Below are 25,733 nucleotides of genomic sequence, written 5' to 3' on the forward strand. Positions count from 1 at the left end.
ACTCCAGCTATGAACCCCTTCCACACCCCAAACCTCTCATCCCCAGCTCCATTGAGTCATGTGCATAAACAATTTTCCTCAACTGGGTCTCCAGAACAAAAGTGAAAACCAGTGCCCTAAGGACTGTGGGTGAAGGACTCTGGACGAAAACTGAATTAACTCCACGCACATGGGTTAGAATCATCTGTTTCTTTGGAGTAGATGGTGAGAAATGGGATATTATTCAGACTCAGGAGGCCAGGCAGAGGCTTCATGACCTTTATCCCCAGAAAGGAGAGAGGAAAAGGCCAGAGCTGCCTTTAGTCCCAAGCTGGAGTCTCCTGGAAGGTGGAAACGTCCCTTGATCACTGAGGATCCCATGGGATATTGCTGTTCCAGATTCTCCAGAGTCCTGGGTTGGGGAGGGGGTCACTGTACAATATGAAATGCAAGGGAGGATCCTGGAAGGGAAGGGAGGAACAGAAAATGGAAAGGAATGAAACAGGGAGGAAAACCTCTTTTCTCTCTCCCCTCCCCTTCCCAGCAAGAAATGTGATCAGTGGGGAAACTCCCCACCATGAAGGGCAGAGATCACAGAGATATTCACTGCACAATGAGCAGTGTTAGACTTGTTGCCTCCTATCCCAGAGAGAGCAAAGAGCTACCAGAGCTGGAGCTGTGGGCTGCTGTGCTTTCCTTCCCAGATGCTGGAATAATTTGCAGCACAGAGGCCTGGCTCAGGGCTGATCAGACAGAAGATCTGCTTGCCACAGAGGGGACGAGTCCGAGCAGGGACAGGGTATTGGGACAGGGCGCAGGCAGGGCCATGATTCGAGCTACAGTGGCTCTCCCACTCCTCGGGAGGTCCTGTCGGTGGCACTCCAAAGGTGGTGGCCCAGCACCCCTCCAAAGGGAGGTGCATCACATCCAGCATTTCTTGCCCTGTTTGGGGAGGCTCAGCCTCCCTGAGCCTCTTATAGCCACTGCTCACGCACAATGCCACTGATAAATACAGTCAGAGGAGACTCTGGAGGCCTGGGGGTGAAATACCTGGATGAAACTGGCTGCCTGAGCCCAGCCGCTCTGCACTGGGGGGGGGGGGAAATCAGTGATTAATTCCTCAGAAATCTCCCACCTGGAATTGTAATGTCAGGCTCCAGCAAACAAATCCCTCTATGTGTGAGGGGAAGGGCTGTGAGGGGAGGGGCTGTAACAGGGATGGTCCCTGCGGGAGTCAGTGTGAAAGGAGGGGCTGTTAGAGGGCTATGGAGCGTCTCCGGGACAGGAGGGGCTGTGAGAATATTGTCACCTTCAGGCAGCAGGAGCCCCTGACATGGGAGTTGAACTGCCCCCTCCCCTCAGGTGCTTTGGGGGGCCCTAGAGCCCAGCATGGAGCTGCTGTCCCTGTGGCTTCCCTGGGAGTCACAAAGGGGTGACGTGAGGTTACTGCCCCATCCGTCCTGTCCCCAGAACAGCCGGGTGGGGCCTCAGCCCTGTGGGGAATTCAGTGTCTGTGGAAAAGCACGTCTAGGAATTGGGATTCCCAGCTGCATTAAAGCTGCTGGAAGGAGAAGAGAGAGTTAAAGCTTTAGAGAATTCTGGGTGTGTTGGATGTGAAGGAGGGTGCTCAGCTCTGTCTGCAGAATGGTCAACCCCAAACATTCAAAAACCCTGAGTCAGGCTCACCAAAAATCATGAGATTGGCTTTAAAATCATGAGATTATGTAATCTTAATAGATTTGGGGATCTTTTTATTTGCTTTCTGCTTGATGAGCCTTTAGGGTGCACTGGGGTGACATTCTGAAGCCTTCTCCACAGCCACAAGGGCTAGAAAGGTTCTGTTTCTTTAAGAGCGAAGGCTCAAATCATCACATCTCCACTTGACACCAGGAGCTGGGACATTAAGGAAAACAATAGCTCTCATGAGACTCGTGACAAAATCATGAGTTGGCACCATTGAGTCAGATTGAGTCTTTATTCTCTGAGATTCCTTGGAGCAGGGGTTCCCAACCTTTTCCTTTCTGTGGCCCCCACCCAACATGGTATAAAAACTCCATAGCCCACCTGTGCCACAACTGTTTTTCTGCATGTCCAGTAGCTTAAAAAGGGGAGGGATAGCTCAGTGGTTTGGGCATTAGCCTGCTAAACCCAGGGTTGTGAGTTCAGTCCTGGCAGAGACCATTTGGAGATTGGTCCTGCTTTGAGCAAGGGGTTAGCCTAATGATCTCCTGAGGTCCCTTCCAACCCTAATAATCTATGATTCTATGAAAAGCCAGGGCTGTCATTAGGGGGCAGCCAGCAACACAACTACACAGGCCCCACAACAGAGGGGCCTCCATGAAGGTAAGATACTTGTCCCAGGTGATAGGGCTCAGCTTTCTGGTTTATTTTGGCAACCACACACAAAACCTCCTCACTGTCCACCAAGGGGCTCCAGACCCCTGGCTGAGAAGCACAGCCTTGGAGCTCTGTTTAGAAGTAAGGAACAAAGCTGTTGCCTTTCCTGATGGCTGAACTCAGGCCCTTAAAGTGGGATATTCCTGCCCTGCCAGTGACACCAGGAAAGCTCCCTGAGCAGCTGCCTGGCCTCAGGAACAGTCTAAGCCTGCAGGGACCCAGGGGCAATGAAGCAGCTGGATCAGCCTGGGCACCCTGATTCCCAGAGAACTGCCCTGGCTCCCTGCTCAGCAGCAAAGAAATCAATTCCCCCACCCCGATGAATTAGCCTGGAGCTACATGCAGCGCTGGGGGTTTCTCCTTTCACTCCTGCTGGGGAGTGCCAGGGTCCCAGGGACATTTCTAGAAGACAACAGGAAGCTCAAGATCAGATTACATTTTTATTTACAATTTTTTATAATGGGATATAATCCTTCAATCTTAGTGTCACCATCAATAACATGGCTTGTTCAGCCTGGAAGTTTACCAGTCTGGACCTTAGTATCGAAGAATATTAAGGTTGGAAGAGACCTCAGGAGGTATCCAGTCAAACCCCCTGCTCAAAGCAGGACCAACACCAACTAAATCATCCCAGCTGGGCCTTAAAAACCTCTAAGGGAACCCATACTAGTGCTTCACCACCCTCTTAGGGAAATATTTTTTCCTAATATCCAACCTTAACCTCCTGCACTGCAACTTGAGATTGTCTTGGTCTTTCATCTGCCATCACCGAGAACAGCCGAGCTTTATCCTCTTTGGAAGCCTCCTGTCAGGTAGTTGGATGCTGCTATCAAATCCTCCCTCACGCTTCTCTTCTGCAGACTAAATAACCCCAGTTCCCTCACCCTCTCCTCGTAAGTCATGTGCCCCAGCCCTCTAATCATTTTCTTTTCCCTCTGCTGAACTCTCTCCAATTTGTCCACATCCTTTTTGTAGTGGGGGGCCCGAAACTGAACGCAATACTCCAGATGTGGCCTCACCAGTGCCAAATAGAGGGGAATAATCACTTCCCTCAATCTGCTCGCAACGCTCCTAATGCAGCCCAATATATCATTAACCTTCTTGGTAACAAGGGCACACTGTTGACTCATATCCAGCTTCTTATCCACTGTAAGGCCCAGATCCTTTTCTGTAGAACTGCCCCTTAGCCAGTCAGTCCTCAGCCTGTAGCAGGGCATGTGATTCTTCCGTCCTAAGTACAGGACTCTGAACTTGTCCTTGCTGAACCTCCTCAGATTTCTTTTGGCCCAATCCTCCAATTTGTCTAGGTCACTCTGGACCCAATCCCTCCCCTCCAGCTTTTGGATTCTTTACATGCTTTCACAGAGCGAAGAGCACAGGTTCCATGATTTCATAGGGCAGCGTTTTGGGCTATTTTGAGTCAGGGAACTATGCTATAGGGAGCTCTCTGTGTGGATTTGACAGCTGAATCAACATAGATACACATTGTGACCCTTCTCAAGGTGATGAGAGTTGTGAGTCTCCTTGTTGCCACCTGCCACTAGGAATAGGGACTTCTGAATTTGGCAGCTGGATGTTAATGACCAAACTCACCAGCCTGTCAAGCCCTCAAGCACCAACTGTATAGCTGCTTTTTCTTGACTAGTTTCTCCTCTGCACCAACCAACTTTTTTTGGGGGGCAGGGGGAGCCTGGCTAGCTCAGTTGGCAGCAAGTCAGATTTTTAATCTGAGGGTCCAGGGTTCAAGTCCCTGGTCAGGTGATAAACTGTTCAGCAAGATCTTAAAAATCTATTTCTTCATAGTCCTCTTTGGTGTAACTTTTTCTCATCAGAATTGCGTCTTTCTTAAGAAGGGCCTTTTTGTGTGTGACTGAAGGGGCAACTTCCTGACATTCCCTCTGTCCTCACAGGCTAGAGGAATAAAGGCCTCTGGGCATATAGTTTGCTCCTCCCCTGTGCGCACACACAAACGCACACATAAAATATCCCTAAGGAATTAGAATCACCTGCTGCCTTCCCCTGTCCAGCTGGATACCCAAATGAGGATGCTCTTCAGCCCAAACTCCTGTCCCCTCTATTCCCAGTGCCCCTCAGATCCAATCCACAGCCCCTCCTATGCACAGAAGCCTACTCCCCTTCACTAGGAAGTGGAGTTGTACAAACAATTTTCCTTGGGCCTTTGGTCACCATAGCTTCCTTTACTGGGGTGGAAACCAAGAACTGGGTGTGGACTCTTTCAACCCCAGTTCTTTCCAAATCTTTGGCCTTGGTTAGGGTAAATTTACAGTTCTTAGAAGTAGAATCCTTTACAAAACCACTCAAAATCTCAGCAGTGTTAATGAGAAATGACTTCCCAAAACATGGCCAGTTTTTCTTTAATTTGCTGGCACAGTTCCAGGCAAGGGACTGGATAGAGGGCTGGATCAGAATCTCTGTTAGTTACCAGAGCTGGAGTTTCTATTCAAAATAGCTATTTTTCTGAAGCTATTAGATTTTCAAAACTGATTTAATTTTATACTCATTTTCAGCAACTACAAAGGATAAATTCAACAAAAACCCCACTTTTATTTCCACAACATCTGTGTCATGAAGGGCAGCATCTCCCATACCATAGGATTAGCTAGGAGAGATCTTCTGTAGGGTCTGGGTTACAAATGCTTTGGGAACCAATTACCTACTTCAAAACCACTTACCATGGAATTCTCTCCCCAGATCATCTGAGACAATATTGACTTCAACAATTGAACTACCCCGTGATCATATGCACTTCCTTCAGTTAGTTGGGGTTCTGCTGCTGTTCACCATTTCCGAGTGGAGATTTTAAATCATTGCTGTGTCTTTGTTAGCATGGCCAGTAAATTGGAGAGTTCTCTCCTGTTGACAGAACTGCACTTCAGCTTTCTCCATGTCATCATGGAGGGATGGGGAAAAAGCAAAGGTGAAATGATAAAAGAGGACCTTATCAAATGGTCATTTATCTTAAAGTCTCCAATAAATCTGAGCTACATCCTATCAGACTGAACTAATATCCAATTGGGTGACCAAACAGCCTTCAGGAAAGATAGAAACCCACATCACAGAGAGAGAGAGAGAGAATACATGACAATGAAAGTGTCAAGTGAAATTCCAGAGCAGGTTACATCTGATGACTCAGAATCAGAACAAGAGATTCTCCCATCACATTATCCTCTGATCCATTCAAATCTGCATCACTCAGCACTATCTCAATCGTCAGTTATGTTATTTACGACATGTTCAGTATCCTAGCATCTCCATAATTGGGGGAAAAAACAGCCACATTGCCAGAAGTGGCTTTGCCAATAGATGGAACCTGGGATTTAAACTCCAAATGATCACACTGTGTTTGGGATCCATTTGAATTCCCCTCCCAGGTCTTTGACACTTTCATCTCCAGTCATAGCGACTGATATAGGATTAAAGAAGTCAAAGCATCATCTCCAAGCACAGACAATGGAGAATGCTTCATCACATGACACTTTGAGAAGTGGAGGAGTAGAATGTGATGGAAGATAAACTCTGCCTGGCTCAGAAAAAAAAGTATCAGTTCTGCAGTGATGGGGAAGGAGGGAGTCCCTGAGTCACTCCATCTCCTTCCAGTGTCACAGAGGCTGAAATGACACATTTTCTGTCCTCGCTTCCCTTTATTTACATATAAATTGAAAAGTTCCCAATATAACTGCTCTTCAGCACAACCCAGAGCAATGTGAGAACAACTGGCAATGATATAATCTGTATCATTGGTGACTCTAACAATAACTTTGCAATAGGAGGAATGGTATAAATGTGACGCTCCCTGTTTCCTGATAGGAAGGGCACACTCGAATTACCCATGGGACAATAAAGAGTATAAATAGGTCCACCTCAAACCAGGACAAACTGCAAAAGGCAAAAATGGGCCACTCATCTGGACAAGCTGAGGGATAATGGTGCTGCAAACAGTTCAAACAGCTTCAAAAGTTATGTAGGAATCAGGAAAATTATTTTAAAAAAAGCATTTTTAGCCCTAGAGATTATTATGGTGTTGATCTCTATTGCAGATTCTCTGATGGCTAACATGGGTTGAGTGCCAAGAGAAGGTATTCCCATACTCTGTTCTTTCATAGGGCCTCTCTCGTGTGTGGATCCTCTGATGTTTAGAAAGGGCAGAGTTGTTAGCGAAGCATTTGCCACACTCACTGCATTCATAGGGCCTTTCCCCTGTGTGGATTCGCTGATGTTCAGAAAGGCCTGATCTGCGAGTGAAGGTTTTTCCACACACACTGCATTCATAGGGTGTCTCCCCGGTGTGGATTCTCCGATGCCTAATAAGGTGCGAACTGCGATTAAACGTTTTCCCACACTCACGGCATTCATAGGGCCTCTCCCCTGTGTGGATTCTCTGATGGAGAAAAAGGCCTGTTCTGTGAGTGAAGTTTTTCCCACACTCACGGCATTCATAGGGTCTCTCCCCTGTATGGATTCTCTGATGTTCAGAAAGTGCTGATCTCTTAGTGAAGCATTTTCCACATTCAGTGCATTCGTAACGACTCACCCCTGTGTGGATTCTCTGATGGAGAAAAAGGCCTGATCTGCGAGTGAAGTTTCTCCCATACTCACCGTATTCACAGAGTTTCTCACCTGTGTGGATTCTCTGATGCTTTATAAGGGCTGAGTAGTCATGTAAGTTTTTCCTACACACAGTGAATGTATTTTTTCTCTTTCCCATGAGGATTTCCTGCTGGGTTGTGCTTTCCTTGATGTCCTTCTGAGTTCCCCAACAGGAAATTAATTTACTCACTTTCTCCCCTGGCTGGTTTCCCTGCTCTCTTTCTGGTCTGTGCTGAATCTCACAGGAGTTTCCCTGCTCATGACTCCTGGACACATTCCTTTTCAGTCTTTGCAATAATTCTCTGTGTTTATCCACTTGCTCAACATTTTCCTGCTGCGAATTCTGCTCCTCTTTCTCACACACCATTGCATCACCTCCTGTGATAGAGACAGAAATCTCAAACAGGGATGGAAAGGGGAAGGCGAAACCAAAACAAGTGCTGGAGAGAGGTGAAATAAAAATCAGGAACTGAACTTTCCAAAACTCTTCCCCCAAATGTAGTAGTAGGATGTTATGTTTCTATTTTATATAATTTAGAATGAAGGATAATAATGTAGCATGTATTAAATGTATTGGTGTATGATCTGATCCTATCCTGACAGCCTCCCTTTCAGAACAACAGAAAGGAATGACTTAATGGGCCAATGGATAGAGCATTGGTCCTCAACCTTTTCGCCTGGCGGGTGCTAGACAAAGGACCGTGGTGGTGGTGGAGTGTCTGCCGAATTTCTGCAGCATTTCGGCGGCGACGCCTCTCGATGACGCGGGCGCGTTGGGGACCCCTGCGGTAGAGATACAGCAACCAGAATCTATGTCTGGACTGATTTCAAGGAAGTAACGGACCTTTGAGGGTCACCAATTTGTTGTAGATTTAACATTTTAAAATAAGTAGAAGAATGCCATGTGTCATAAACAGATAGTTAAGGGTTAATAGAACAGGAGTACTTCATGTCTCTTTTGCCTGTAAAGGGTTAACAAGTTCAGTGAGCCTGGCTGTCACCTGACCAGAGGACCAATCAGGGGACAGGATACTTTCAAATCTTGAGGGAGGGAAGTTTGTGTGTGTGTGCTGTTAGTTTTTGGTTGTTGTTCACTCTGGGGGCTCAGAGGGACCAGACGTGCAACCAGGTTTCTCTCCAGTCTCTCCGATACAGGCTCTTATAAGTTCAGAATAGTGAGTACTAGGTAGATAAAGCGAGTTAGGCTTATGTTTGTTTTCTTTATTTGCAAATGTGTATTTGGCTGGGAGGAGTTCAAATGTGTATTTGGCTGGAAGGAGTTCAAATTTGTATTTTGCTGAAAAGATTTTAATTTGTACTTGTATACTTAGGCTGGGAGGGTATTCCCAGTGTCTACAGCTAAAAAACCCTGTAACATATTCCATCCTAAATTTACAAAGATAATTTTTACTTTTGTTCTTCCTTTAATTAAAAGCTTTTTTTTGTTTAAGAACCTGATTGTTTTTTTTATTCTGGTGTGAGACCCCAGGGGACAGGGTCTGGATTCACCAGGGAATTGGTGGGGAGAAAGGAGGGAAGGGGGAGAGAAAGGTTAATTTCTCTCTGTGTTAGGATTACTTTCTCTGTCAGGGAGAGTCTGAGGGGGGAGAGAGAAGGAGAGAGGAAGGTGAATTTTCCTCTCTGTTTTAAGATTCAAGGAGTTTGAATCACAGTGATCTTCCACGGTAACCCAGGGAGGGGAAGCTTGGGAGAGGCAACGGTGAGGGAAAGGGTTTACTTTCCTTAAGATCCAGAGGAACTGGGACTTGGGGGTCCCCGGGCAGGGTTTTGGGGGGACCAGAGTGTACCAGGCACTGGAATTCCTGGTTGGTGGCAGCGCTACAGGTTCTAAGCTGGTAATTGAGCTTAGAGGAATTCATGCTGGTACCCCATCTTTTGGACGCTAAGGTTCAGAGTGGGGATTTATACCATGACACCATGATTGTTTTCTTTTGCATTGCAATTTGATGTTCCTGCTCAAAATGTTCTGTGTAAATTAATTCTGATGTGTGTGTGAATGAGGAATGTGTGTGTTAAGAGGTAAGGGTGAAGGTCATCGCTGAACCAGATATACGAGGGAGGAACCGGAGACAGACACAAGGGCACCAGGAGGCTGCAACACACCCGTTGAAATGTCAGAGGAGGGCAGATTGACAACTCTAAAGATGAGACAGGCACCTATCGGTGGGGACAAGACAGCTGTGATCTAAACCAGCCTGGGAGAACCCCCTGAGGAACTAGATGAAAGAACAAGATAAACAAGAAGGACAATTTAAGAAAACAAGCACTCATCAAACAATTGATTACAGCATGACGGTGCAAAACTCATTGGTCCCAATGAAGGAAAATCACTACATAGACAGGGTGTCTTGCCATGAAACTTTGGGTTCATCCTGCCAAGACTTTCCCAGAACATCGTGTCACGACCAGTGGAACCCGGCTCCTCCTACCCATGATCAACCTAGCTGGCCAGTAGGCTGGTCCAAACTCTGGACTGGTAACTATAGCATGGACTGGTGGGACAGTGTGTGTGTGTGTGTGTGATTGAGTGCATATGCTAATTGTTGTATTTCAATAAACGTGGTGTATTGCCTTTTCCCCTGAAAAAGATCCTGTGTGCTTCTTATAAGCATGACAAGGTAACGCCCATAAGGCAGCTAGCTAGCACATCTTGGAGGGACTGTTCAAATTAAGTGGTTCATCAAGACACACTTGATTGACAATGGACCATGGGACCAACCCATCTACACTGAGTGGACTGTCATGTAAACGTGCTGTCTGGAAAGCAGGTAATGGCTTCCTGCAATGACTGAGGGAAATTGGGCATGAACATGTGACTTTCCCATGTGACTCCAAACTCCATCTTGTTGCTGTAATTTTCCACAGTAAGAACCATGGGATGCCCTTCACACGGCAAAAGCTATAAAAGGCCCTGGAAACAGCTCCACTTTGTCTTCAATCCTGCTTCTTACCTCTGGAGGAACTTTGCTACAGATTGAAACTCTGAACAAAGGACTGAATGACCCATCCCAGCTGTAGATGGACTCTAGAGACTTGACTTAAGCCAATAGTTTATTCCATCACTGCTACAAGCCTGAACCAAGAACTTAGCCATTACTGGATATAATTGATTCCCTTAGCCAATTTTAACTCTCACCTTTCTTTCTTTTTATGAATAAACCTTTAGATTTTAGATACTAAAGGATTGGCATCAGCACGATTTTTTGGGTAAGATTTAAGCTGTATAGTGACCTGGGAGTGGCTGGCCCTTTGGGAGCAGAAGAAACTTATTTAATGACACTGGTTGTAAAGAACCACTCATCTCTGAATCCAGCGTGTTTGGTGGTGTTATAAGAACCGGAATGCCTGAGAAAACTGCCTTTAAGTTTTCTTGTTAGCCAGTGTGGTGAAACAGGAGTTTATTTTTGTGGCTGTTTTGCTCTATCTTATAAAAGAACAGGAGTACTTGTGGCACCTTAGAGACTAACAAATTTATCTGAGCATAAGCTTTTGTGGGTTACAGCCTACTTTATTGGATGCATGTTTATACTCAAATAAATTTTAGTCTCTAAGGTGCCACAAGTACTCCTGTTCTTTTTGCGGAAACAGACTAACACGGCTGCTACTCTGAAACTTATAAAAGAATATCCACCAGTTTGGGGTTGTGTTTGCCCTATTTCTCAGCATTTCATCCTGAATTTGGCATCCTCAGTTGTGACCTACTAAGGCACAATGACAGGGTGCCAAGGGAAGGGGCTGAGTCATGGATTTACAGGGAGTTAGGTGACCCAACCTTAATACAGTCTCCTTTGGGACTGCCCTCTTTAGGGTACGTCTAAGGTGCATCAGGCAGTCAGCCACCTTCCAGGCTGGTCTCACGCTGGTGCATTAAAAATGGCTGGGGAGAGATTGTTCTGACGTTAGGGCTCTGCTTGGAGCTCAGACCATCTAGCCCACCCACCCCCCTCAACTCCTGGCTTTAGACCCAAGCTACAGCCCAACCAACAGCGCCTGCACCGTTATTTGTAGTGAGTCAGCATGGACTCTGGCTGGGAGGCAGCTTCCAGACACAATGCAGACATACCCTTAAAGGGTGACATGCTCGCTTTAGCTTTTTCCAAGGGCAAACCCCGGTTCCCCTTAGAACCACAGAGTTAAAAGGGACCACAAAGGTCATCTAGTCTAACCCCCTGCCAAGGTGCAGGATTTGCTGCGACTAAACCAGCCTCCTTTGAAAACTTCCAGTGAATAACCTTCCACCACTTCCCGAGGCGCGTCTTCCATTGTCCTACGGTTCTTCCAGTTAGGAAGTTTTTTCCTGAGATTTAATCTAAATCTGCTGTGCTGTAGTTTGAACCCACTGCCTCTTGTCCTGCCCTCTCTGACAAGCCAGAAGAACTGTTCTCCATCCTTTGTATGGCAGCCTGTAGCAGGAAAGACAAGCAGGGACCATAACCCGCCCGTTGGGCTACAGAGCCAGGAAAGCCACCTCCACCCTCCGGAAGCTGATGGACAGGACAGGAAGCAGAAATACAAAAGGAGGGGGCCCTGCAGCTCAGTTGGGCTGGAGCTGCCGAGGGAGACAGACACTTATCACCCGCTGCTGAAGCGGGACACCAAGGACCTGCTGGGGCAGCTGCCAGAGGACTGGCCAGAGCTCCCAGGGTCACCAGCCAGTCGAGGTGCCAACGAGCTGATGCGGCTGCCACAGACCACCGACCCTGGGGAAATAGAGGCCAGAGGTACCAAACCCTGGGGATTGTAGGAAGTCGCTCAGGGAAATTAGACCATCATCTGGCTGAGTGTTGGCCTGACACTAAGTCAGTGTGTTGTGAGTGGATCCCCGCTGATCCAGTGGTGGATTACACTGCCATTGTTAGGGTCCAGGGCTGGCACCCAGTGGAGTCAGAAAGGCCAGAGTCCCCTGCCACCCCACCTTCGGCCAGGAGGCCTGTGTTGGTCGACCGGCCGCCGATCTAGGACACTAGATCTGTTTGGTGCTTGCCCCTGCCTGAGCCCTAGACTGTTTGGTGCTCGTCCTGTGCAAAGCCCCTAATTGTTTGCTGCCCCCACCCTGTCTGAGGGCCTGGGCTTGGAGACTTTGCAGCTTTGTCCTGAGACAGAACAGGAGGGACAGCCACACACGCTCACACAGCCTTTTGAATATTTGAGAACCACTATCATATCCCCCTCATTAACTCTTTTTTCCAAAGTAAACACACCCAGTTCCATCAGCCTTTGCTCACTGGTTTGCATTCCACCCCTTTGATCATCTTTGTCACTTGCCTCTGGATTCTTTCCAGTTTCTCTACATCCTGTCTAGTCACTGGTGACCAAAACTGGACCCAGGACTCCCCCTGAGGCCTAACCAGTGCTGAGTAGAGCAGTACTATCGCCACCCGTGATTTCCATGTTATGCTTCTCAATGCATTTGCTTCTTTTGGCATTATCATCACACTGTTGACTTCATGGTGAGGTTGTGATCCACCACAACTCCCAGATCCTTCTCAGCGGTGCTGCTCCCATACCAGTTATCCCCCAGTCATTATCTGTGCATTGGGTTTTTCTTCCCAAGTGTAGCACCTTACACTTGTCTTTGTTGAATTTCATTGCTGTCTATAACCCCGTTTGCCAATTTATCACGATCTCTTTGACGTTTTGCTCCAGCCTCCAAAGTGTTGACAACCCCCCAGCTTTGTGTCATCTGTGAATTTGATGAGTATGCTCTCCATTCTTACAACCACGTCATTAATGAAGATGTTAAATAACACCAGACCCAAAACAGATCCCTGTGAAACCCCATTTGAGAAATCCCTCCACTCTGACATCATTCCTTTAATAGTTACTCTTCGCTTGCAGTCGTGTAACCCAATTATACATCCACTTAGTGGGAGTTCCATTGAGCCTGCATTTCCCCAGCTTACTCATGGGACTGTGTCAAAAGGCTTTTAGAAGTCCAGGTCTATTTTAATCACCGAACCAGTTACCCTATCAAAGAAGGATATCAGGCTGGTTTGTCATGCTATATTCTTAGTAAATCCATGCTGCCTGCTACCGATTACCCCTTCATCCTCCAGGTATTTGCAAACTGAATGTTTTATACATGGCTCTAGTAGCTTCCCTGGTATTGAGGTCAGGCTGACTAGTTTATAGTTCCCCAGCTCCTCCTTGTAAATATGGGCACTATGTTAACCCTTCTCCAATCTTCTGGGACCTCTCCTGTCATCTGAGCTTGCAAATGTTGCCAGAGGCTCTGAGATTCCATCAGCTAATTCTGGAGTGAACAGCAAGAAAGGAGGTGGGGGGCTGGTTTGGGGGATTAAGAGCTCTGTTTTCAACATCTGAGCTTGAGTTGATGGCTAGCCATCCACGAGGAGTCATCAGAGGGGCTGGGATTTCAGTTTGGACAGAAGGAGACAGTCTAGAGTAGAGCGATAGATCTGTGATTCATCAGCATACGGACAGTAGCTGAATTTGCGTTTGGGGGTGAGATTTCCCAGAGATAAAGTGCAGAGGAAGTGACCAAGGACTGAGTCCTGTAGAACCCCCACAGAAGAGTGGAGTGGGGGTGAGGAGGATCTTCCTAAGGACACACTGAAGAAGTGGTTACGGAGGTAGGAGAGCCAGGAAGAAGACAAGATGTCAAGAAGACAACCATGGTCAGTGGTATGAAAGGCGGCTGATGGGTCAAGAAGAATAAGGGTGGAGCACTGCTTCTGAGCTTTGCTTAGGGAGAGGTTGTTAGAGACTATGGCAAAAGCATTCTCAGTGGAAGGCCCCAAATATCTGCCTCCCTGAAACCTTCCATTCCCACTGCCACCAGATCCTTCCTGCTCCTTGGAGCAAACACTCCCCATCCCCTTCCCACTAACCTCAGTCTTTTCCACTTCCAAATATCCCACATCTCCTACCCAATCCTCCCCCTCTAACAGCATCACTGCTGGGACCTCCACTCTCTTTTCTCCATTCCCAGGCTCCCACTCCCCTAACCCACCACACTACCTCTTCCCAGGAGATTCTGTCTCTGATTCCTCACCTCCTCTTCCTTCCATGGTACCCATCCCTCCCTGATTCCCTCTAGTCTTCCATATACCTATCCCTTCCCTCGCACTACACTGAGTCTGCCCTACCTTGTGGCACCCCACAAGCCCTAGCTCCGCCATCATCTTCTCCACTCCCACTGCTCCCTGCTCTCCTTCCTCCCTCCCCTGCCCCCCAAGAACTCCTGAATAGGAACCTCAAACTTCTCTCACAGTCATTGGTTGGTTGGGTCAAGAGGACATGCTGTGGCCACTGCCTCTGAGCTACTCCCATTTTCCTGAGTTGGAGCCGTACCACCATTAACTTTCAGACTAGGTGCATTGTGCATTTTGCTTGCATTCTGAAAGAGTTCCTCTTATAAGTTTTCCCCGATTCCAAAATTTCAGGGCTGAGAGCAATATTTTGAAGTGTTTTAAAATCCACTTGCAGACTCTGGCCTCTTCTGAGCTGCAAAGATTTGTCAGCATAGCTCTGTTTGTTAGGGATGCGAAAAACCACATCCTTAATTGACATAATTAGGCTGGCAAAATCTCTCATGCAGCCAGAGTATCCAAAAAGTCTATTAAAGAAATAAGGAAATCAAATGCCCATAACCTACATCAATACAGAGTAGAGGTTGGCCAGTTCTACTTCATGCCTTTCCACTATGTGAGTGGTGGCTAAACTTAAACCTCTGAAAACCAGAAAAGGAAGAGTTAATATACACACCACCCCTAAAATGCAACCTTAACTCTGCCCCTGGCCCTGCAGTTGGCTCTAGCCGCTGGGAATGGTTCAGTAAGGCTGGTGCAAAGGTTAACAAAGTAACAAAGGAAGTGGAGGTGTCTCCATTTCTTGAACACAGAGTGGATGCCTTTCTGGGGGAGGATTTAGTCCAACACAAGACATTCAGCTCAGTTCAGCAGTAACTGGATGAAATTCTATGACCTGTGTTATATAGGAAGTCAGACTAGATGACCTAATAGCCCTTTCTGGCCATAAAATCTATGATTCTACAATAGATATGAAGGACTAAGAATGTGCCATTGTTTGTGTTGTGTTCACAAGTGAGAATCCCAGCATTTATCCGCATGCCTCCAGCCGTGTGCACTGGGTCAGCTGTACCTGTAACTGGATGGTGGAGGGAGGAGTTGGAGCAGCTTGGCAGAGCAGTGACTCTGATACGAAGGGAGGTGTATGTGAACCCCGAGGGACCTAGTCTGCCCCATTTCAATGCACTCAATGGGCTGTTGCTGAGACAGGGCAGAGCAGAGGTGGCATTGTGGGGGTGGTGTGAACCTTAACTCTTCACTTCCCCTTCTAAGAACAGAGGGGACGGGAATCCTTACCCAGCGAGGTCACAGTCTCATAGTTCTCCTGCATGACGTCTCTGCAGAGGGCTCTTTGATGGGCATCCAGCAGAGCCCACTCTTCCCTGGTGAAATACACAGCCACCTCCTCGAAGGTCATCGGCCCCTGAAAGAGCAAGAGTCCAACACTTGGTACCTGCTGCCCCAGTCACAGCCCCACCACTCATGGAGGGAGAGGAGCCAATCAAATGGAAGCTCTGTCAGGGTCACAGTCAGCAGATTCCCACCCTTAGAGCAGCCGGAGGCAAAACAGGAGGGGAGATAGAGATCTCCTCGTCCCCCCCCTAGCAGACAGAGGGGGAAGGCTCTTCTCATTCATCACACACCAAGCCAGAGGCTGATATGGGGGATGGAGTCCTCAGCAAGCTCCAGGGTCAGCTTCCCAGTAGGAATCTCAACAGATTTCCCATTGCCAGTAGCTGGAAGGAAGGGGAGGGATTATCTACTCGAGGCCCCACTGGTGGGTAACCTCCCACCCCTCTCTCGAATCTTGTAGCAGCCTCTGGCGAGTAGGCTTATATTCTCGCACTGGGAATCTGATACATTTTCCCAGCGCTGCCCAGGGTTCCCCCACCAGCCCCATTCTACAAATAGGGTAATTTCCTCCCCCAAACCCCATGGGTCTGTTCTTGGAATCCAGGACTCAGGTTAAACCATTCCCAGCAAGTTTGTCACACGCCTTGTCCTTCTCCCTTTCTCCACTCTGGGTATTTCCTGCCCCCATCCCACCTCCAGATAACATCCCCCAAAGATTCCAGGCCCTCAGGACTTCCTGCCCCTCTCCATCCAGCAGGAACCCACTAGCAACCCCACAATAATCCCTACCTTGACTAGCTCCACTACAGCCAGTTCCCTTCCCTGCCCCGTGGGAGGCTGGGACAATCTGGAGCCAAAGGTGGGCATTACTCTGCCACCTGTCAGGGCGAAAAGGGTGACAGGGAAGATTTCAGAAATTAGTTCCTGTCACATCATGATCTTCCCCGGCCCTTTCCCTGCATAAGATGTTTCTGATTTGCATGCTGGGAAAATATTCCATCACTTTATCACAGCCCAGACCCAACCCTTCCCATCAGCACTAAACCCATTGTGCTAGTTTAAAAACTCTGAGGGCAACTCCCCTAATGGTGGGGACCAGGCAGAGGAAGGGACAGGACAAAGTCTGCCCAGTGCTGGCGTGGTAAATAAAATGAAGTTTGCTGATGATATTAAGATGGAAGCCATTGTCAATAGAGACAAATAGTGGAACATTAAGTGGGGCTCACTTCCATTTTATGTATTACGCTCCTCACCCTCATGCTTCAGGGTTTCAGCCATCACTGGTAGGGGTCAGGAAGGGATTTTTCCCTCACAATGTATTTTGAGAGGGTTTATTTAATCTCATTCCTCTGAAGCTTCAGGAATGGCCAGAGAAGAAGACAGGATATTGAGGGGGTGGACTAGGGCTGTGAGGTGACACCTATCACTCTCTATCTCAGGGCTTGGCTGGCTGGTTCTTGCTCCCATGCTCAGGGTCTAACTGATACTATAGGTGGGATGGGGAAGGAATTTCCCCCCCCGGCTCAGGTTGTCAGTGACCTGGGGGGGGGGGGGTTCATCTTCCTCTGCAGCATGGGATGTGAGGCACTCACTAGGATTACCCAGAAATCTCTCACTCAACCATTTCCCTGCCACTGCAGGGGCCTGGAGCACTGGTGCACCTCAGTCCCTCCTAGTCTCTGCCTGGGACATGTAAGAGTCTAGTCTCCTGGGGGCTGTAAGACTTTGGTCTCACTCCAGTGGTTGGGTTTAGTGGGCGGGTGCTGCAGGGTGTTGGCAGCCAGTGTTAGACAGGAGCTCAGACCAGATGATCCAGTGGTGCCATGTGGCCTTAGACTTTATGACTGATTGTGGGCAGGTTTTGGAGCTTGTGACCTTCCCACCTCGCTGGCTGGGATACAGGCAATGAAAGGGTTACTATGCACAGCTGCAAACTGCCTAATTTCACAGCTGAGATAAGTAAGCAAGTACCTCTTATTGGAAGTCAATTTTTTTCCAACCTCCGAACATTTACTAAAAAAGTAAGAATACAACATTTATCTGTGCTGAGTCTATATATAACTTGTATATTTCAAGAGGCTGGCAGAGAACACTGACCACAATGAACAGGGGAGTGCAGGAGTGAGGGAGTGAGATTTTCTTTCCTTTAGATCATAATGAAACGCTCAACATCTCACAGCCTCCTGACTGCCCTTCCTGAGCCTCCTAAGATCTTACAATACCCTCTAGCAGCAAGTTGATGAAAAGTAGGTTCAATTCTTTTCAGCCATGAAGGCCATGCACAGGTGCAAGACGACCAACTACAGAAAATTCAATTAGTCCAAACAAAAGGGGGCTAATGATGTCGTTCGGGGCCAGCTCTAAGCTCGGTGAACAAGAAAACGTGGGAACAAAGTTACCTAGGCCAAATTTGGCCTTATGGACATGGATTTAATTAGTAAACAAAGTAGTAAAAAATAAATTATGCCACCCATTTGTATTCCTTTTGGGACTTTTAAAAAGAGATGGGGCGGGGGGGGCGGAAATCATCTCCCACCTCACGCCTGACATGGCAACACTGCTACATTTCCTTTCTGAGAGGCTTTGTTTTCATTATATTTTAACTTGTATTCCCTCCTCTTTCTCCTCATGATGCATGATCATTAATTTGCACTTCATTTTGGCCATAGCTCTATCCTGTTTCTCAGGAAGGCTCTAAGGGATTGTCAGTTAACATACGTTCCAAAGAGACCCATTGCTCCCGTGATTAGTGACTTTCTTAAAGTCTCTCAGTGGTTGTAAGTTAAACTCTTTTTCTAAAGAGACCCCTCTTTTTAAGAGCAGAATTAGTAATGAAACTTACCCTGTTCCCCACAAGCCACTGCCTCTGTGCCGTTACTCTCCGGTGTGACACCTTCAAATAATTCTGCTGAGGATGTTTCCCAGAAATTAAAAATCATTGGGATGGCTAGGAATGTATTGGGGAAAAAAATTAAGAGTCTATTAAATGAATAAAATCATCCCAAGAAATATAAATTAAAGGCCTAATGCAAGCATAAAAAAAAAGTTTAGTGCAAAAAGTTAAGTAAAAGTGCCAAACAAACGTGGCATTCTTAAAGAAGAGCAGGTTATGCAAAAAAATACTGAATTGCTATTTTAATCAAATTAGATGCTAATAGCTGTTTTATTTATTTAAAGTGTAAAAATCAGCTACAACCTACGTCACAAGAGGTAAATAGTGCACTAAAATAATTGTAAGTTAAAAATGTGAATACAGTACAATTTAAAGAATAACAAAAAAGTCTATATTTCTTTTAAAAAGCCAAAAAACTAACTGTACTAACAAACTTTCAAATAAATACTTTTTTTTTTAAAAAAAGCTCAGCCTTTATTTTATTTTTTAAAAAGTATCAAGCAGTCACTCAAATATAAGAAGTTGTCGTCAAAGACCTTAGTGGTCTTTAAAAAAAAAAAAAAAAGCTTTAAAATAAAACTATGCAAACAATTAAACACACTTAATATTACTGCAATTAAAACAGCAAAATAAAATTCTTAAAATTAATGTAGTCAGTAAAAAGTGCAATAATTAATGAAAGCAAAGGCAAAAAAATTAACGAGTACTAAAAAACTGCAAAACACTTTAAATGCTTATGTGACATTGTTGAGCTAAAATATTTAAGAGACAAGTCAGTTGAAAATATAGTGGTGCAAGAACAAAGTAACATCGTTTCTCGTTGTTACACAGCTTCCAGGTGCTGGAGGCTACGATCCCCTGTCGTTAACATGGTTATTGGGCTGAAATCTCCCCCTGGGCCAGTCAGAGACAGACACGTACCTGTGTCGCTCCCCAGCCCCCGTCGCAGCGTCTCTAGGGGAAGGAGAAGATGGGAGAGGTGAGAATTCAGGCCCTCGCATTCATGGAGAAATCCCCATTGCTTATTAATGGAACTGCTGTTAACGACGAGATGGTGATAGAGATCAGAGGCCGATAACGCAGCCACTGCAGACAGAGCCAGCCCCACAGGGCTGCTCCACGGGGAAGGGCGACTCGCTGAGCTGGGCTGTGATATGGAGCCCAGGATCAGTGACATCACTAGAGTCCCCGACTCTTCCCCAAAGCCAGGGTCGCTCTAACCAGAGGAGACGCCACCCCCAGACTCCAACTCACCTTTGAATCCCAGCAGCACCTCCTGCAGCATGGCACTTTTCAGAGAGAAATCGCTGAGTCTCTTCTCCAGCTCCGCAAACGATGGCTCTAGCTTCCGAAACGTCCCGTCCTCCCTGCTGGGGAAAGGAGGGGTGAGAAATAGGCCTGAGTCCCAGACCCTGAGCCAGCAACCCCCAAACTCCAGGAAACCTGGATCTGAGTTTAGCCTGAGATGGTCGTTGTCATGGTGAGTCACCTCAGCCCTGTGCTCCCCAGAGAGACAGGAAGTGGCGAGACACTAGGGCAAGGAACGGAGACATTGTTCAGCAGCTTTCTCAGGGACGCTCTGGTTCTGTGGGGGCAGAGCCACCCCCTAAGCTGGTTTACTGCAGTAACAAGGGGCATCAGCACTGGGATTAAGTGGAAAGGGAGGAAACACAAACCAAAGAGTGGGCATGTCCTACATGCTGACAGTGGCCACAGATAGAGCCCAGGGCTCCAGCAGGGAATAAACGTGGGCCCTTTAATGCCAAAGCCCCCGAACCCTTCAGCTGAAGCAGTAACCCTGGGGTGTCCAGCTCATTTGGCAGAGAGGGCCAGATTGGCCACTGGCCGTAACGGACAGTGCAGAGCATCAGTTTAGGACTCCGTGTCCTGCTTCATTCATAGCAGAACACCCACTGCTCTCCATGGGACACCCACGTATAAAGAACAAGGGGAGAATCAGCCCTTCGTATAGGAAATAAAATTTTAGTTATTATTTTGTTAAGTCTTTGTCTGTCACACTCCGTGTCACTCAGGAGGAAAACAGCCTCTTCCCGGACACCCTGAAGGGCCCCTTCTAGTTCTTCCCTGTGTTTCCCTTCTTTTCCCATCCTCTTTTCTCCATTTTTCTCTTGCTTCCTTGTCACTGTGTCTCTCCTCTGTTCTTCCCTCCCTACAGCAATTCCCTATTTCTACCCCACAAAGGTTTCAGTCCCGCCCTCTCCCCGTTCCACTTGCTCAAGTGATCAGCCAGGAAACGTTTAATGTTGACATCAAAGTGTTACACGCTGATGAAATTAAAAGAGGACAGGAGAGTTCACACACTCAGACCTAGGCTTCAGGCTGCTGACAGCCCCAGCAAGCTTCCTATTCAGTGCAGATATCAAACCTAAAGGCCCATGAGGGGGAGCGAAATGGAGCCCAGGACTTACCTGCCCCCAGTGCTCCCAGCACCCTAAATAGGGAGAGAAAGAGGAGGCCGTCAGGGGGAGTGTCCCTGGGTGGGGAGGCCTCCTGCTCTGCAGGGGTCACCATTGAAGCCTCGGGTAGTAGGGGAATTTCAGGTTTACATTCCCAGAGCAGCTCCCCCCCGCCAGGGACTTTCCCCTACACAGCCTCAGCAATCCCTGCAGGCAGGTCACCACTGTGGAAATCTTCTCCCCGGATACTTTACAGGCAGAAGATATTTCTGTGCATTGAGAATCAAATTCCCTCCAGTGCTGAGACACCCAGAAGGCCCCTGGCCCCACTAAACCCATTAATTTGCTGTGAGAGGGGCCTCAGGCCTGGCTCGGGACCTCAGCATGGTGAAGGAGGGAATTTCACTCTCCAAGTGCAAATGCAGACAGACATTTCCAGGAGAGAAGGTCTTGGGGCTGCAGCATCCAGGACTCCCAGGGTCCATCCCTGGCACCACTGCCAGACTCACTGTGTGACCTTCGGCAGGGCTCTGCCCCTCCCTCTGCCTCACTTTCCCCATTTGTCCCAGAGGGATAATGCCCCTGGCCCCACTCTGTAAAGTGCTTTGGGGTCTAAGGCTCAGAAGCGCCTATAGAAACACTGTGTATGATCATTGCAATGACAGCCTGACCTGCTGGGTTTGGCTCAGCGGCTGCTGCCCCTTCTCTCCTCCCCTCTCGCTGAACAGGGAAATCTCCCAGGACAGGCTGCAGATGCCCTCATCCCTTCTCTGGACAATGGCTCTCTCTAGCTCCTCCAGCCGGGACAGCAGCTGCTGCTCCTGCTCCTCCAGAAACCCTCGCAGCTCCTTCCACTCCCAGACGATCTTCTGCCTCTCGGCTTCCATCTGTTTCTGCAACATGGAGAGGGCGGCTCAGTAACAGGGGAACACAGAACATAAGAACGGCCAGACTGAGTCAGACAAAAGGTCCATCTAGCCCGGTTCCTGTCTTCTGACAGTGGCCAATGCCAGGTGCCCCAGAGGGAATGAACAGAACAGGGAATGATCAAGTGATCCATCCCCAATCACCCATTCCCAGCTTCTGGTAAACAGAGGCTAGGGACACCAGCCCTGCCCATCCTGGCTAATAGCCACTGATTGACCTGTCCTCCATGCACTTCTCTAGTTCTTTTTTGAACCCTGTTGGCGTCTTGGCCTTCACAATATCCTCTAGCAAGGGGTTCCACAGGTTGACTGTCCGTTGTGTGAAGAAATACTTCCTTTTGTTTGTTTTAAACCTGTTGCCTATTCATTTCACTGGGTGACCCCTAGTTCTTGTGTTATGAGGAAATAACACTTCCTTATTTACTTTCACCACACAAGTCATAATTTTATACACCTCTACCATATCCCACCCTTAGTTATCTCTTCTCCAAGCTGAACAATCTCAGGCTTTGTCTACACTGGCACTTCTCTCCTGCCGACAAACAGCAGCTACACTGTCAGGGCCTGCTCTAGCCATTTTGCCACCCCAAGCATGGCGGCACGCCGCAGGGGGTGCTCTGCTGCTCACCGGTCCCGTGGCTCCGGTGGATCTCCTGCAGACATGGCTGCGGAGGGTCCGCTGGACCCGCGGCTCTGGTGGACCTCCCGCAGGCGTGCCTGCGGATACTCCACCGGAGCCGTGGGACCAGCAGACCCTCCGCAGGCACCCCTGTGGGAGGTCCACTGGAGCCGCCTGCCGCCCTCCCGGCAACCGGCAGAGCGCCCCCCGCGGCATGCCACCCCAAGCACACGCCCCAAGCCGGCCCTGTACACTGTGCGCCTGTTAGCAGCACGGCTGTAGTGACTAAAAACTGTGGAGCGTAGCCATAGCCTCAGTCTTATTAATCTCGCCTCACACAGAAGCTATTCCATATCCTTCATCATTTCTGCTGACCTTCTCTGTACCTTTTCCAATTCCAATTTTATTTTATTTTTTTTTGAGGTGGGGTGACCAGATCTGCATACAATATTCAAGATGTGGACATACCGTGGATTTATATAGAGGCAATATGATATTTTCTGTCTTATTATCTATCCCTTTCCTAATGATTCCCCACATTGTTTGCTTTTTTGACTGCTGCTGCACACTGAATGGATGTTTCCAGAGAACTATCCACGGTGACTCCAAAATCTCTTTCTTGAGCGGTAACAGCTAATTTAGCCCCCATCATTTTATGGGTATTTGATATTATCTTTTCCAATGTGTATTCTTTTGCATTTATCAACACTGAAACTCATCTGCTCGGTAACTGGGGAAAATCATAAATGCACCTCGAGGCGGGTGGCAGGGTTATTCACCAGAACATGAGATCTCTTGTGGTGAGTGACGGGAAGTTCATTTATCTCAGGAAGAGAGGAGGGATCAGGGCCAGGGTGAGCTGTACATCACCAACAGGAGGGACACTTCTCCCTAAAACCTCATCAACTTGCACTGTGCCAAATCCTCCATCTCTGCAGCCCACATTTCATCTCCTTCCTCCTCATCCTTCCCAGGAGCTAGAAAGGGATCCCTGCGACATCCAGACAATCTGTGGCCAGGGGCTCCGGGCTAACACAGACTGACCCTCTCCTGCCCAGCAGCCTCCTGCATCCTAAGGGCATCATGTTACCCCCGTGTCTCACACTGCAGGCTCCCTGGGCTCCAGTGGGGATGGGTCCCTGGCTGAGACTGGCAGGTGGGGCCCTGCATTCACCAGGTCATTCTTATCCCAGGCAAACCTAAGTAGTGGGGGGCTCTGGGCACCTACCAGCAGCTCCTCACTTTGCTGCTCCTCCTTGGCTTTGGCTGCTTCTCTCTCTTTTCCCAGAGGGGCCAGATGCTTTTGTGGCTCCTCCTGGAAGAAGCAGGGGAGAGAGGATTAGAAACTGCTGCAAACGGCCTCCCAGCTGCCGGATTTCAGGGCCCGTCCTGCCCTGCAGACGCCTGTGCAGGGTCCCTGGGACTCAGACTGAGAGGAGATGCTGAAACAGGGAGCAGCTTTTCCAGAGGAAACACAGGGCCCCAGGCTGCAGTGACAGGGGTGCAGCCCAACCCCCAGCTCCTCAGGGCCTCACTCACATCCAAAGCAGCCAACTTCAGACAGTCCCCCATTTTCCCCAGCGCCAGCCCCTCAAGCTCCCGCAGGGCCAGATCTGAACATGGAGCCCCCCCAAACATCCACCAGCCCTGACCCCCCCATAGCACCCCAAACTCCCAGCAACCCCACAGCCCCAGCTGCTCTCCCCTCGCCCTGACTCCCACCAGAGCACCCCAAACTCCCAGCAGCCCCATAGGCCCCCCTGCCCAGCTCTGACACCCCAGATCCCCCCCGGCTCCCCCTCGCTCCCGGGCCCCGCCTGGGCTCCGAGCTCTGCAGCCGAGCCCCGCTCCGGCCCCTCCTGCAGCTCCCGGCCGGGACACTGGCCCCCCGCAGCCCCCGCTCCGGCCGCGGGGAGCTCGGGGGACCCCCCCCCCGGGCAGAGGGCGAACCAGGCAGCCGGGCCCAGCCCCTCCCGGCAGAAGCGTGTCCGCCCCACGCGTGTCCCGGGCCCCACCGGGCTGCAGGGCTGGAGCAGCCCCCGCGCTGCGCTCCCAGCCCCGGCCATGGCCCCGCTGCCGGTGCAAAGAGGCGGGGGCCCGGGGGGGGGCAGGAAGGGGCGGCTCCTCCCCGGGCCTGGCCCTGCCCCCGAGCCCCACGCAGGGGGGTTGGGACACGCGGGGACCCGCCTCAGCCCGGAGGGGGCAGGAGGGGGGCGGGGGCTCCCCAGGGGAAAAGCAGGGGCGGGGGCTGGTGCTGCTGAACCATCAGACTCAGCAGCCCCCCCGGTAGCGCATTAACGCGCCCTCCCGCAGCAATGTGCTACTCCCGGGCACTGCGCATGCCCAGTAACAGCCGCTGAAGCCGCTGCCCTTCCTCCTGCCCGTACCTGCCGTGACGTTCTGCTCGCTGCTAGTTCCAGGGGCTGGGAAGGGGCGATGGAGTAACGGGGGGTGGCCGAGCAGGGGGCGGGAATGGCCTGGGTCGGGGGGGTCAGGAGCTGGAGGAGGGTTAGGAGAGGGGCTAAAGGACAAAATCAGGGCTGGGGGGAGGAGCAGGAGCCAAGGTCTGGGGGAGGCTCGGGCAGAGGGTGACTAAGGGCAAACCCCAGCACAGGTGGGGCAGAGGGGCAGCAGTTACCCCAGTGGCATTGAGACCAGTGTTTGCAAAAATGGTGGGGGGCAAAGCAGCTTTTTTTTTTTTTAAGTTTCCCCTGTCACAGACAGCATCTCTCGGCCTGGGCTTCCCAGGGCTGGGTTCTCAAAGGCACAGGCACCCCAATGCCTAGTCAGTGCAGCTCCTCTGTGTCTGATCTGACCTACTGAGGTGTGTCTACACTACAAAATTCAAAGCGCTGCGGTGGGTGCCAGTGCGCCTGGTAATCCACCTTCACGAGGGGATTTGCTCTGAGCACTGGGAGTGGAGCCTGTCCACACCAGCGCTTTCAAGCCGTGTGTGTGTGTGTGTGTGTGTGTGTGTGTGTGTGTGTGTGTGTGTGTGATTTTTCACACCCCTGAGCCAGCGAGTTAGACCGCATTAACTTGCCAATATAGATAATCCCTGAGACTTAATTCAGTGAAACATTTTATACAGATCCCCTCAGAAACAAAGAATCCCTTCTCACTGTATCTGAATGAATAGAGTCTCCTGGCAGTTTCCCAAGTTGCCTTATCTGCTGTTGGGATTCCCTGAATTTTTAAATTTAATTTTTTCTTCTCATTTTAGAGCTGACAGAATTTCTGGTCTAGTGTCGAAACTTTGTTTCGAGTCAATCCACCACTGGGGATTGCATTTTTACAACTGTTATTTTGCCTCAGTCTAGCCCTTAGTGTTTTTCTGAGTGCCATTGTGTACAGCTTGATTCTCAAATATTCAATAAAGGCAGTTACTATCTCCTATAACATCTTTCTCCCTGGAAAAAAAATCTGTTGTAATTTTTGCAGAAAATTAGAACTGCCATTGTGGGTCAG

At 49.0% G+C, this 25,733-nt stretch overlaps 2 protein-coding genes across 7 annotated transcripts in view; one reads left to right on the forward strand and one right to left on the reverse strand.

Moving 5' to 3' along the window:
• Positions 1 to 25,733, forward strand: part of LOC115642642 (zinc finger protein 436-like) — a 936,374-nt gene that overhangs the window by 202,902 nt on the left and 707,739 nt on the right. The gene's annotated exons all lie outside the window — the stretch shown is intronic.
• LOC115642646 (zinc finger protein 773-like) lies at positions 41 to 24,354 on the reverse strand. Of its 6 annotated transcripts, none has more exons than XM_030546332.1 (10): positions 24,281 to 24,354; positions 23,494 to 23,580; positions 21,392 to 21,613; positions 20,733 to 20,755; positions 19,558 to 19,673; positions 19,225 to 19,257; positions 18,253 to 18,357; positions 16,200 to 16,288; positions 15,354 to 15,480; positions 41 to 440 (listed from the first exon to the last, which is right to left on the reverse strand). In XM_030546332.1, exons 1-10 carry the CDS (start codon positions 24,329 to 24,331, stop codon positions 409 to 411), a joined length of 885 nt encoding a protein of 294 aa, XP_030402192.1. In that variant the 5' UTR covers positions 24,332 to 24,354; the 3' UTR covers positions 41 to 408. The 6 variants fall into 6 exon arrangements, with proteins under 6 accessions (XP_030402192.1, XP_030402189.1, XP_030402190.1 ...); XM_030546329.1 differs by lacking the exon at positions 41 to 440 and adding an exon at positions 4,918 to 7,362 and having other exon boundaries at positions 19,558 to 19,670; XM_030546330.1 differs by lacking the exon at positions 41 to 440 and adding an exon at positions 4,918 to 7,359.

Source organism: Gopherus evgoodei, unplaced genomic scaffold, assembly GCF_007399415.2.
Source record: "Gopherus evgoodei ecotype Sinaloan lineage unplaced genomic scaffold, rGopEvg1_v1.p scaffold_43_arrow_ctg1, whole genome shotgun sequence".
NCBI classification, from domain to species: Eukaryota; Metazoa; Chordata; order Testudines; family Testudinidae; genus Gopherus; species Gopherus evgoodei.